General features: G+C 32.1%; 2 protein-coding genes across 4 annotated transcripts in view; one reads left to right on the top strand and one right to left on the bottom strand.

Moving 5' to 3' along the window:
- The window catches only part of LOC106461680 (steroid receptor RNA activator 1-like), a 13,743-nt gene extending 5,890 nt beyond the window's left edge, over window positions 1-7,853 (bottom strand). For both annotated transcript variants that reach the window (XM_022388696.1, XM_022388695.1), the window contains exons 1-4: window positions 7,774-7,853; window positions 3,927-4,088; window positions 1,718-1,983; window positions 684-792 (exon numbers count right to left, since the gene is read on the bottom strand). In XM_022388696.1, coding sequence (XP_022244404.1) covers window positions 684-792; window positions 1,718-1,983; window positions 3,927-4,088; window positions 7,774-7,825 — 589 coding nt within the window. In that variant the 5' untranslated portion in view covers window positions 7,826-7,853. The remainder of the gene's footprint in view (window positions 1-683; window positions 793-1,717; window positions 1,984-3,926; window positions 4,089-7,773) is intronic.
- Window positions 7,854-8,223: 370 nt separating this feature from the next.
- Window positions 8,224-13,071, top strand: part of LOC106461685 (stromal interaction molecule 1-like) — a 57,882-nt gene continuing 53,034 nt past the window's right edge. Inside the window, exon 1 of one of the 2 annotated variants that reach the window (XM_013921532.2) lies at window positions 8,224-8,616. In XM_013921532.2, coding sequence (XP_013776986.1) covers window positions 8,445-8,616 — 172 coding nt within the window. In that variant the 5' untranslated portion in view covers window positions 8,224-8,444. The remainder of the gene's footprint in view (window positions 8,617-13,071) is intronic. The other variant, XM_013921531.2, reaches the window with a different exon arrangement.

Below are 13,071 nucleotides of genomic sequence, written 5' to 3' on the forward strand. Positions count from 1 at the left end.
TTATTTATCTTTCACTTTCATTCAGTTTCAATGTATGATTCGGGTTATTTCGCTAGATATTGGACTTTTTCTAAAAATTGTAACAACTAGCCCCGGTCTCCCCTATTTTTACTTAAGATACATCTTTGAATTGACTACACCAGTTTGACAAGTTGGAATGCAAATTCTTTTGTCCATAATACAGTTTGCAGATTGAAATGTATACCTAGAGCTTTTTCAATAACCCTGTACACTGTATATGATATTTCTTCTCCTCTAACATGAACTGTTGCTAAATCAGTAATGTGAGGTAAAATGAAAAGTTGATAACTCTGAAACCAAATACATAATACCATGTTGAATGGCACTATATAAAAGGTTATGGTATGTGCACTTTGACCCCGCCTGTGCACACAGTGTTAATGAGAAAGGACAAGAGACATGCAGACAATCAGTGAAAATGTAACTAAGTGATAGTACTATATATACTTTCTAGTGTTGAACATCATATGTACTTAAAATATATTTTTTTTACTCAGTTATCACGTGTCAACAGCTTGAATTAAATACCCACTCTCACTCACTGTGATGGAATTTCTATTAGCACCAACTTAGGAGCATTAAGTACAGACATACTTTGCACAAAAAAATAACCAAAGAAAAAAGAAAGGCTCTGGAAAAGATCAGAAACCCTATTCACCAACCTTTTGCTAAAAGATACATTTTCCTCTTAACCTCATCAGTTAGTTTGTTCTCTTTCCACTGAGACCAAAGAAGAGCAAGTCTACGTTTCACGTCATCTGCCGTCCGTTTCTATACAGAAAGAATAGATAAATTATGCTTAAATATATTTTTTGTGTGTGTAACAAAAGACAATTGAGCATTAATTTTTTTTTCAAGTAAAAACAAACACTCTCAATTTTGTCAAACTAATATTCATTCTCAGATAAAAAGTGAATTTAAACACTAGGGGCACTGATAATAGAGAATAGTAATAAAATAAGTACATACGGGTTGTATGACGTACGTTGTTAAAGTCGGCAAAGAACAGTAACTTTTAATGCAATAAGTTTGATAAAAGATATCAAGATTAAACTTGCAATACTTTTAATGTTCTAGATGTAAGTTAGCCCGGCCTTTTAAAATGCTATCCCCATCAGTTATTTGTCCACAAATAAGTATTGCAACAATAAAGTGCAGTTGAAATGCTGTTGTGAACTTATCCTGGTAGAAAAGCAGTTTCGTAAGTTAATCAACAAAGACGTATAACTTCCAGTGTTTAGTTCTATACAGGCTAAAGAGATTAATATAAAACTGTGTGGTGTTGTAAAGGAATTCAGGTGTTGTTTGTTGTTAAGAGCAAAACTACATAATGGTCTATCTGTGCTGCGCCCACCATGGGTATTGGAACTCAGTTTTTAGCATTAGAAGTCTTCAGACTTACCAATGAGCCACTGTGGACCTAATAATCATGGTAACAGAGTGCAGAGTTGCCACAAGATACAGAGAAGTGAAGATTAAGATATTTCATTTTGAAACTCAGAAATTAAAACTTAAGAGGATATAAAAATTCGGATTATAAAATTATGAATTGTAAATTAACTTGGTATAAGATAACTGAAGGAGAAGCTGTAATACCACATTTAGACAATTGCTTATTAATTATTGGATTTTCAGTTTATCTTAATGCTTTTGAACACATTTCAAACAAAGTTAACATTTTTTAATTTACTCTTACTTTCATCACTACTGTGCATTTCTGAAATATCTCTTCCAGAAAATTCATCGACAAAGACAACATTTCTTCACCGGTACATTCTTCCTTGGTATCGCAAGTTTCTGGGTTAGGGTTAGAAGATTCCACAGACGTTAAGGATGGTTTGATGGACATAACAGCATCTACGAGTGGTACAGGTACAGTAGGGCACGTATGTGGCACTGCTGTGTCAGATGACGGAGGAAGTAGCACTACAGTGTTAGTTGATTCACCTTTAGGAACAATGACTAAAAATATTATTGAAACAATACTGAAACAATGCTTTTGTTTAAAATAACTAATAATTCTATAAGTAAAATAGGTAAATAAAAATTATTATTATCAGATTTTCTTTATTGTTATGTTGCTTACTTTTACTTATTTATTTGAACTAGGATGATTTTAATTATGAATAGCTAAGATATTTTATTTCAAAATACTCTGGTTTTATTAATACAGTGGGATAATCATAACTGCATTATCATGAAAATCAAAACACAGAAGCCTGAATTGTAATCATCACTGAGTGAACATTCTATAATAATGACTTTTATATATGAGAAAACATAACCTGAATTCTCCAGAGGGACTTCAGAGGTAGTTAAGACCAGGATTTTTACATAGTGTTACGACAGCGATAGTCACGTGACTCTGGTAACACGTCATGATATTCTTGAAGGATTGGGGAACATCACGAATAATCCAGTATGTGCTAGGCACTCTCTATTCCTGTATATAAGTGCGCCGGTTAACGTGAGACTAATCAATCGGAATTGAATTGCAGACAAAGATAGAGACGGACAATTGAGTCAAGTGCATGAATCCTTCGTTGTGAATTATAGCGTTTGTTTAAGTCATAGCGTGACTGTGGAAATTAAGTGTATTGCAAAGTTGTATTGAGAAAGAATAAACTAGTTTTATTTGAGAAAGGACTTGTATCGCTAAAGTTTCTTTGGAAAGAATTTTTAAGGAAAATTAACAAACTAACGACCGGAGGCGTAACAATATTATAATTATAAAAGCTTCAAAAATTAAAAACAAAAACAACTGACATTTATCTGCACGTATGTTCATTTTAAATAGTGTATGTTTTGGAGCAACTACAAGCATATAGAAAAACTAATGAAAATTAAATTTAAATTTCTGATATTGAATACTATATTCTTTATCTTTTACACAGGTAATACCATATTAAATAAATAAAATAATTCAAAATTTTAGTTATTTTCATGAAAATTATTAATATATTATAAATAAAACTTGTAACTGAGATATTAACCAAGTCAAGATTCATACTCCTGTCGGGAAGCCAAAGCATAGAACTTTTTTTTCTCTCTCAAAAGAGAGGAGAAACAGTTTTATGTTTGGTCTAAAACTAGCCGTATATACCTCTGGATGTTTGTTTCTATTTTTGATCAAAGACACATTGGGCTATTTCCTATGTCCACTGCAGGGAACTGAACCCCAGATTTTAGCACTGTTAAGTTCATAAGCTTACCACTATCCCACCAGGGGGACCTCTAGATGTGGTAAACTTTTTATTGTGTAAAAATGTAGATAGAAAAACCATTTTTTAACATTAAAATTTAGCTTTTTAGATCAAAAACTAATGCTAATACATTAGTTATTAAAGAAATGTACACTTATTTTTTAAAACTTAGGTACACCAGATATACCAATCACACTATATATATATATTAGTATTGCAAGTACTGGAACGTAACCAAGAAGCAACATTGACTTTAGAACAAATGTTTTGAATTAACAGGAAGAAGTAGACAATCAATATCTTAGCTCCTTTACTTACTTGGTTAATAGGTACAATTAAAAAATTCTCCACGATTTTTAAAAAAAAAACATTCCATGGTTCTTTAAGTCAGGGGATGACAAAAGACCGTAAAATTCCATTTTAATGTTTTCCATATACCATACAAACCCTTCCTGTAATGTCGTATGCAGAAATAAGGCTATGGAAGTTTCTGATATTCCCAAATTATCACTTAGAAGAACTCGGAGAAATAATACAAAACTTAAGAATTTAAACTGAGATGACTTTGTAAGTCACACAAGTAATGTTATAAATTCCAACGATGTTAATGTGTTTTGATAACCGGGAGAAGGTACTCTAAAATTTACATAGCAAAATCATTCATTTTTCAAAAGAAGAAAAAAAAAAAAAAGAGAAACCAACCTAAACTCATGGGATTATGATTTAAGCTAGTAGTTGGTACAGTTTTTACATCCTGAGGATATGATATACGCTTGTTAAGTGGAGTTCTTTTGGGTGGTATGGTCTGTCCAGTTTCATTAAAATCACATACAGGTGGATCATTCCAAGCACGGTCTTGGTTTCCTGAAAATAAACCTATTATCAGAACATACATACATAAATATCCAATACAGAAATATAAGAAAAGGCAAAGTAACAAAAGGTTGATCAAGATAGTCTCTTGTCCAAAACATACACACAAAATAATAAGCCACTAATATTGAAAATTTTCTTCTGCAATTTAATTCATTAAAATAAACTTTTAAAATAGCCCTTCATGTCCACATACCTACCCAATAAAATTTTAAAATAATTCAAACTAACAGCACAGACAACATCATCAAGCAAACCCTTTCACAAATTAGCACCAACAAAACAATTATTTGTCAAATAACAATTCTAAATAATTTACATTTCCAAAGCTTAAACCTGTTACCACTAGTATTCTAGTTTGTATTTCTTACCTTTTCATCCCACTATTCAAAGAGACAACAATAACATCGTACAACCTCCTAAAAATTTTGAACAACTTAATCTCTCCAATTTAAATATACTATAGACAATGTAATCAGGAAACTCTAAGCACTTCTTAAAATCTTAAATGTCTTGTACCAAGAATTCCCTACTCCAACTGTGCAGTTTTTTCACCACTCCTTTATGCAATACCTTATCAAAGGCTTTTGGAATACCCACAATCCAACCATATACATTCCTTTACTTTCATCCAGATAAAAAGTAATACCACCCCCCCAAAAAAATATATTAGTAAGCAGGATACCTTTGTAAAGCCAAGTGGGCTCTCTGATTAAGAGAGGCAAAACTCCAGTTTTATAAATTAAACATCACCAGTATTATACAAATCAAAACCCTTTTTTTTTCGTGTTTGAATTAAAAATTTCGCTAAACGGATACCACAATTCTGCTTTATTCATCACAGAACAACACATAACTATACGACTCAAGCCTTTATGAATATTTTCAATTGTATCTTTTCAATAACATAATCTATGGACAACAAGGGATCATTTGGTCCTTCAAGTATGTCCTTGCACAACCATCTTTGAGAAAAGTAAAAGTTTAAAACTATCAGTTACTTTTCACTTGTAAAGTATCTGCTTCCACTACTGACTATGGAAACTCATCCTAGAAGCCAGTCATCCTTTCGAAAAATAAAGCTGTCTTAATTGGATTTTATTTTTATTTTTTTGAATGTGTAGGTATGTTGTTGCTTTTCTAAAGTGTGTGGTATATTCGTTTTAACTTTACATTTTACTTAATCGTTATTACAGTTGTGAAATATAATTAAAATATGTTAAATAAAATTGAGTTGTATTACGATCCTAGATTCATAACTTTAAAAATGGGCATAGCTCTGAAATATATATATATATATATATATATATTTGTTTTTTCAATAGGGGAATTTTGTCTTACTAGTCAGTCATCTTTTTTTCAAGGCTGCTACTTGTTACTTGGATGATAGAAAGTATATGCACCTGATATACCATAAACGTTTTATTATCTGACAGCTGCTGAGCCTTGGCAGTGCCAGATAGGTGAAACTTCCAGTTATTAAAGCGTTTTCCTTATGATATTTTACAGAAAAATTTTTCACATCTTGTTGATGTTCTAAAAGTACCGTATGTCTACATCATAATTAACAATAAGTTTTAAACAATAATAAATGCTGTAAAAGAACCTTAAGTACTGTTTTAGAAACAATTTATAAGTACAGTATTTTAAATGTAAATCACTCTAGAGATGGCTAACAACTGAAGCTTGCCAGCAGGAAAGAACTTAAAGCCACTAAGCTACATTGAGCATTTGTATTTCAAGATACTGAACTTTCTTGTTAGAAGAGCTTTCCAGATAACAAAGCTTTTACTGTACTTTGGTTTTCAAAAGCTTTTGATAAGTGACCACACAAAAGATGAGCTATGATTATCCAACCAGAAGAACTCGAAGAAAGAACAGTTAATTGGATTGTAGGGTGAATGAATACGAGAAAGCAAAATATTCTTATTAATGGGGTCCAGTCAAACTGAGCCCTTGTTAATAGTGAAAGCCTCGGGAATCAGTGTTGGGTAGTTGTTTATTTACACTAATATTATCAATGGGGTCATAATTAGTAAATTAATATAGTTGGTTGACAATATTAAATTTTTTGGTATTTCAAGCTGTACTGTGGATGTTGAGGTATTACAGAATGACTACAATCAATTGGTTAATGGGACAAATATTTGGCAAATAGCTTTTAATTATTGTAAGTGCAAAGTATCATGACTTTTATCATGTTTAATACAGATGGGAGTTCACACAATAGTGAGACTAAAGAAAAGGGTCTTTGAATATGAATGGATAATCATTTAGGATATCAAAGAAGTTTCTGTTTGTAATGGTAAAAGTAATATAACTTTAGGGTGTATTTATAGTCGTAACATGTATTTATCTCTATACAAATCACTACTTAGGCCTCCTCTTAATATTATGTACAGTTTTTGTTTTCTTATTTAAAACAGTATCTTGACTAATTGGAAAGGGTTCTGAGAAAAGTTAATGGGTCAACTCCAGAGATTAAAGGGCTATCTCAAGGAGATAGATTAAGATGTCTTAACTAATTTTCTCTTGATAAAAGCTACTTATTTCTTTGTGCTATATTCTGAAGATATTGGAATGAAAAGACACAAGTTTAAAATTTGGAAAAGACAAGCTTAGCTATAGTTAATACAGTTTTATTTTTTTAAACACTATGACTGACTCATGGGATGAGTTGCAGCAAGAGCAGCATTAACCTCTTTCTGGTGAGGGGACCAAGTTGAACTAAACAAAATGCTAAGGGGGCTAAACTCTACATCTTATGGGCACATACTCTAGTATTTAGAAAGTGGACCACCTTTAACAGTAAGTATTGTTCACTGGGTGAGGGGATACATAGGAGGATAAGTTACATTTTGGGGTAGTTTCAGCCCTAACTATATCCCCCTTACCACCATCCCTGAGCTTCAATAAGGAGAAGTGGAGTACAACACTTTAAAGTAGTTAAGAGGGAATTAATGACTTCCTGAAAAATAAAGAGTGGGTTTAAATTTTTACTACCTCTAAGGGTGGATGTGCAAAAACAGCCTTGAATGGACTAAATGGTCCTTTGTTGTCCATATATTAGATTAAACTCCAAGGGCATTCACTAGAATTACTAAATGTATATATTTGAGGTGTGTACCAAAAAAAAAGTGTAAAAAAAGATGGTGTTTTTAACCTAACTACCAGGCCTGCACAGACGGTCAAAAGCTTCATCAAAATAAAATTAACCACACAATAGGTTCACAGGGTAGTTAAAACCAAGCATGTGTTCCACAGGTCTTTGAACTAATAGTCTTACAACTAGCCATTTGTTTCACACATTCAACACCCAGACTTTTTTCTGCTGTAGGTGGTTAGGAATATTGGTTTGTGCCAACAAAAGTAACATCCTATGTCATGGCATTAAAAAGGAGCTGGGACCATAATGCGTACTGGCCGCAATAACAGGCCTTTTCCAATCTAGTGGTAGTTATACGTACCTGCTCTATATCATCACTATAATTATATATGCATTCAATTTTTAAATTTCAATGACTCCTTCAGTGGATAGTCTGACCGTTAGAATATTAGTTCTGGTAAAAGAAAAAAGATATTCCGAAAATTTACAAGTACAACATGCGAAATTAGAATGTAAAGCATTTTCAATAAAATTAAACCTTAAATCAGTGGCTTTAAATTTATAACTTACCAGACCTACTACTACTAGTAGTAGTAGTACTTGTGCTACTGAACGCTGCCATCTTTGCCACGATAAAGTGAACTTGAATGCTGCCAACAAATGAGAAAATAATATGTTTGCGCCTCTGAAATAGTCAGACTAATAGCTACTAGATGTCACCAGTAGTAGGAAATAAAAATAGTCAGGCTGTTAACATATTAGTACTAGAAGAAAAAAAAAGATGTTCTGAAAATTTAAAAGTGTGCCATGAAAACGTAGCATGCAAAGAATTTTAAATGTAATTAAAACTTAAATAGGTGGCTTAAAATTTAAAACACACCAGACCTACTACTAGTGGAAGCTGCCATCTTTGTTACGAACAAGATCTCCTGAAAGCTGTTAATAAATGAGAAAATAGCATGTTTTGTTCCAGTGAAATAGTCAAAATAGTAGCTACCAGATGTCTCTAGTAGTATTGGAAGTGTAGTGTCACTATCGATGTGGAGGTTAGGCTAGTTCGTTTTGGGGGTTTTGTAGGTTGTGGTGGTGATGGGGGAACCTTTGCTGAGGTTGTAACTTAAGTTGTATAAACTTAAAAGAAATGTGGTGTTATAGGTTTCATGATGGAAATAAATTATTAAACTATAAAAGTTATGACCAAGGGCGGTTTGGTTTTCTCTTGAGAAAATTCAAAGGGCGCGATGGTGTTATCTAGAAGTAGAATACAGTGTCGATTATCTGTACTGATGGTATTCTTAACTTGCCGCCTTCTGCTACAAACAGAGCCGGCTTTGAGTGCTGTTCTAGCCAGGGAGCAACAGGATAGAAATCCGCAGTCTCGTTATACCAGTACCGAAAACTCATATGTAAAAGGTAATGAATCAAATTGCAAATATCTTTCAATGTTAATAAAAAAATATGTAACTGTAATAGAAACTACACAGTGACAAAGGTTGTTTTTTTTTCTTCTTCTATTAGAGATACAAATTATGGAAAAATGCAAGTAGTTTTAAAGCTGAAATGAAACTAAAAGTTAAAACCAAGACATGTGTATTGAGAACATCATATGTTCAGACATTTACGATAGACGTATTTTGTAAGTTAGACTTGTTCAGCTTATTAAGTTATAGCCCAACTGCATGATATCCTATCAGTTTTAATAGTCATTAACATTCGGTAAATGTACAAGTTGTTTTTGATTATTATATTTTATTCATGATATATTTGATTAATTATTGTTTGTTTAAGGTTTTATTAAATTTTCCTGATTTATGGTGAATCTCAAGAGAAGTATAAGTAACCTTTAGTGTTTAAACTAATGTTTTTTTTCACCATGATTGTTTCCAAGTTTTAACTTTAAAATAATTACCTAGGTTTTCATTACAATTGAAACCAAGTGAATTGTTCATCTTTGGTAAGGAGATAAACTGTAGTTAAAATACTTTTATATCTGTTAGATTTGCATTAAAAATTACAAAATGGTGTATTTATTAATGCATTTACAGATTAAAATATATTTTTTAAGTGACCATTAATTTCATATGTTTTGCTATATGCATTTTTCCTTTCATACCTAACCAACGGACAAAAGGTGGTCTTCATTAATAACAACGTTTTGCTTTCTCCCATTAAACTACCATACAATCCAATTAATTAGTTGTTACTCAACCCCTACCGATGTGATTTTCTTTTGTTTTACGTGTTACCTTATCAAAATCTTTTGAAAATGTAAGTAATATCGAGTCTACACCCTTTCTGTCATACATCTTCAAAACGAAGATAACAGATTAGCAAGCCAAGATTTTCCTTTGACGAATCCATGTCGACTTTGTAAAACTATTTTTGCCAAATTCCAGAGCAACTTTTGTCTCTCTTTAAAAAAAATTGAGTATCACATAAGTGACTTTCCAGTCCTCGGGCATCTTCCCACTCTCTGTTGACCTGCCAAATATAAGAGAAAATCTGACATATCTGATCTTTGACCTAAATCAAAACCCAGAGGAAAAAATCTTGTTTGGATGTTGTGCTTTATGTACTTCAATCTCTCTTAATTTTTATACGTACCACGAAGAGATTGAAGGGGAAGACACAAGCCTATGGAAAGCGATTGAAGAACTGAGAAATGTTTTATGACCCCTTATTCTCCAGTCCGTGAAGTTGACTTGTTTAATGATTACTAACCCTAAAAGGATGCATGAACTACAAGAGTGCGTCTTACAGTTTCCCATAATGTCCCAAATGAACATTTTGCTCAATCTTGTGCTTATATGTGTAATGTATATATGATTCAAGTCAGTTCCAGTGTTTTTATTACAATGTTCAGAGACAGCAATAGTGCTAACAACTGTCTTCTCTTTTAAAAACAGAAAAGAACATTTGCAAGCTCAGTCATCTTATAGTCTTCAAAAATAACTTTGCTGGTCTAATATTTTGCTTACTTTTAAAATATGTAAACAAATTCTTGTTGCTGGTTTCAACATTATCAGCCAGCTGTTTCACATAAGCCCTTTTGACTTCCTAATTTCTTTTTTTAACAAATTAAATTTAAACTTATGGCATTTGTCTCTTGTTTTCTCTTTTATTCCTCTAGTAAACCAGTTCGGTTATCCTTTTTCTCCTACTAGAAACGTGTCTGTCTATCAGTTAATAACCTATTATGTTTTTTTTTAAGATTCCCAAATCTGTCCCACATCACTTATTAACTCACTGTCCAAATTCTCTAATGATAAATCTTTTCTTGTGGCCTCACAATTGGCTTCCGAAAGTTAGAAACTAAAATTTAATTTTTTTTTTTTTTCTCAGCATGTAGCATAACATTGAACCTATCAGTGTCACGCTCTATCTATCCCAAATGTTCAACACTTTCAATCACATCCTCGTTGTTGCTTAAGAAGCCCATAATAATTTCCAGTTAAAACTTTCAACCCTTGAAACCACCAATTGTAACCCACGTAGATTCAATCTCTGGACTTTTTTGTTTTTTTTCAGACCTCTAAAATTCCGATTTTTTGTAGAAGGACAATACCAAAATATGACAACATAAAGCATTACAAGTTATAAGTTACATTTACCATAGAAAAACAAGTTTTATTTGAACAACACAAAATGTAATTATTTTAGTAACTACAGTTTTAGAATTACAATGTATGAAAGTTTGAAAATTAAAGTTGAGTTTTTTTTTTTGTTAGCCACGGTTACCATAAGTCGGTCATTTATGGTGTTGCGAACCATTCTCTTACACGCACACGGAGTGTATAGAATTACACCACTTGTCCTATTTGCTTGAACAGTTTAATTCAATTTCCTTATAATCAACTAATGTCTGCACGTGTTCAATAGAATGTTTGTAGTTCCTTATAGAATGATCAAAAACTAGTTGTGAGGTGATAGTGCAACTGGTGAGTACCAGATCAACTCTTCATGAAATTATGTCTTAAAGATATAAGGTTTGTACCCCCTGTATTAGAGTGTAGAAAGACGTATTTCAAGCACTATTTTATTACGTCTTATATCCTAACAGGCTGCAGCTCATCCATTTATATAAAAAGCCACTACACCCCCTCATTTGAAAAATATCACTATTGAATAACCCAAAATCTAGAATTTCACGATAATTCTTTTCACGGATAGTCTCCAAATCTAACATTTTACGTCATTTAAAATTTATAACATTATTTTTATTCCTTCTCAAGTGTAACATATAATTAATTAAAACAATCATAGTAAAAAAGTTAATACAAACCAAGTTTAAAACATTTTCAGTTTTACTTAATTTTTCTTGAGTTCCTTCCAGGGATTTTTTTTTGTACAATTTTTTTAAAGTTTAACTGTGTTTTTTTTTCTTACATTCATGATCATAAGTTAGGAGACATAAAAAAAATATCCTGACTCCCAGCCTACCTCAGTAAACAGAAACTACTCACTAAATCCAGCTCCGATTCCCAAAATATTCATCACTTTCCTTAAACTCCTCAAACATTGCGGACTTTGTGATTCTAGAAGGTAACTTGATTCACAGATTTACCACCTTATTGGAGAAATAAGAAAACTCGAAACTCCTCAGACTTTATAATATAAAGCTGGTTAGACCTCATTTGTTATGTTGTGTTCAGTTTTTGTCACCTTATTTAAGGTCAGAGAAGAATTACCAAGGTAATTCCAGGTTTAAAGAGGTTATCATGTGAGGATAAATCAGTGGAAATTTTGTCAAGTTTTCACAGGAGAGAATGGCTTAGGGAGGATATGAATGAGGTTTTAAAGACTGTAAAAGGCTTGAAATTCATAAATTCAAATGTAATTTTAATAGAAGTATGAGAATGATGCTAACAGAAGATACACATTTTAAATATGGAAAACTCGCACACGACTCGAGTTTAAGGTACTTTAACTTTTCTAATAAAGTATTCGACCTATATAATACTTTTCTTCAGGTGTGGTAGAAGTTGTAACTTTCAAAGAGCTTAGAGAAGACTTGGTGAATATTTCAGAGATCAGAGTTGGATACAAGAAGTTTTTTTCTGAAGTTGGAATGTCCAAGATGGATCAAATGGTCCATTACTATCATTTCGAAATGAAATGAGATTGAACTGTGGAAACGTTACTTATGTGTGTCAGATAATAAAACTGTTTCTATATGTTTTATTACCCGCCTTTATGGTGTAATCGTGGGTGCCCACAGGAAGGGTTAAGGGGTGTCACTTGACCCTCCCTGGATTTGAAAAAAAAGAAAAAATTACTAGATATGTAAAATTATTCTTTTGTGTTATTGGAATATCATAAGGTATTTGTAATTACAGGGGTATTGCCCCCCATAATTTTTTTTCTGTGGGCCCACTTGGGTGTAATATATATATGTATGTGTGTGTGTGTGTGTTTTTGTGCACACTGAAAAAAACGTTCTAATGATGTCAGAACTATTTTTTTTCTAATTGGTAGAGAAAAGTAAAATCAAAGTATTTTAAAAGCAAAAACAGTTGTCTGAAATTTGAAGATACACTACATTGTCAGGGTGTTTCGAATTTAAATAATTCAAGAATTGTTTTATGTGAATAGAGCTTCGAAAGAGTAAAAACGTATCATCAGCATACCTTACATACCTTATCATCAACATACCTTACATACCTCATCATCAACATACCTTACATACCTTATCATCAACATACCTTACATACCTTATCATCAACATACCTTATGATGATAAGGTTTGTAAGGTATGTTGATGATGAGGTATGTAAGGTATGTTGATGATAAGGTATGTAAGGTATGTTGATGATAAGGTATGTAAGGTATGTTGATGATAAGAAACATACCTTATCATCAACATACCTT

This window comes from Limulus polyphemus, unplaced genomic scaffold, assembly GCF_000517525.1.
Source record: "Limulus polyphemus unplaced genomic scaffold, Limulus_polyphemus-2.1.2 Scaffold1010, whole genome shotgun sequence".
NCBI lineage: Eukaryota > Metazoa > Arthropoda > Merostomata > Xiphosura > Limulidae > Limulus > Limulus polyphemus.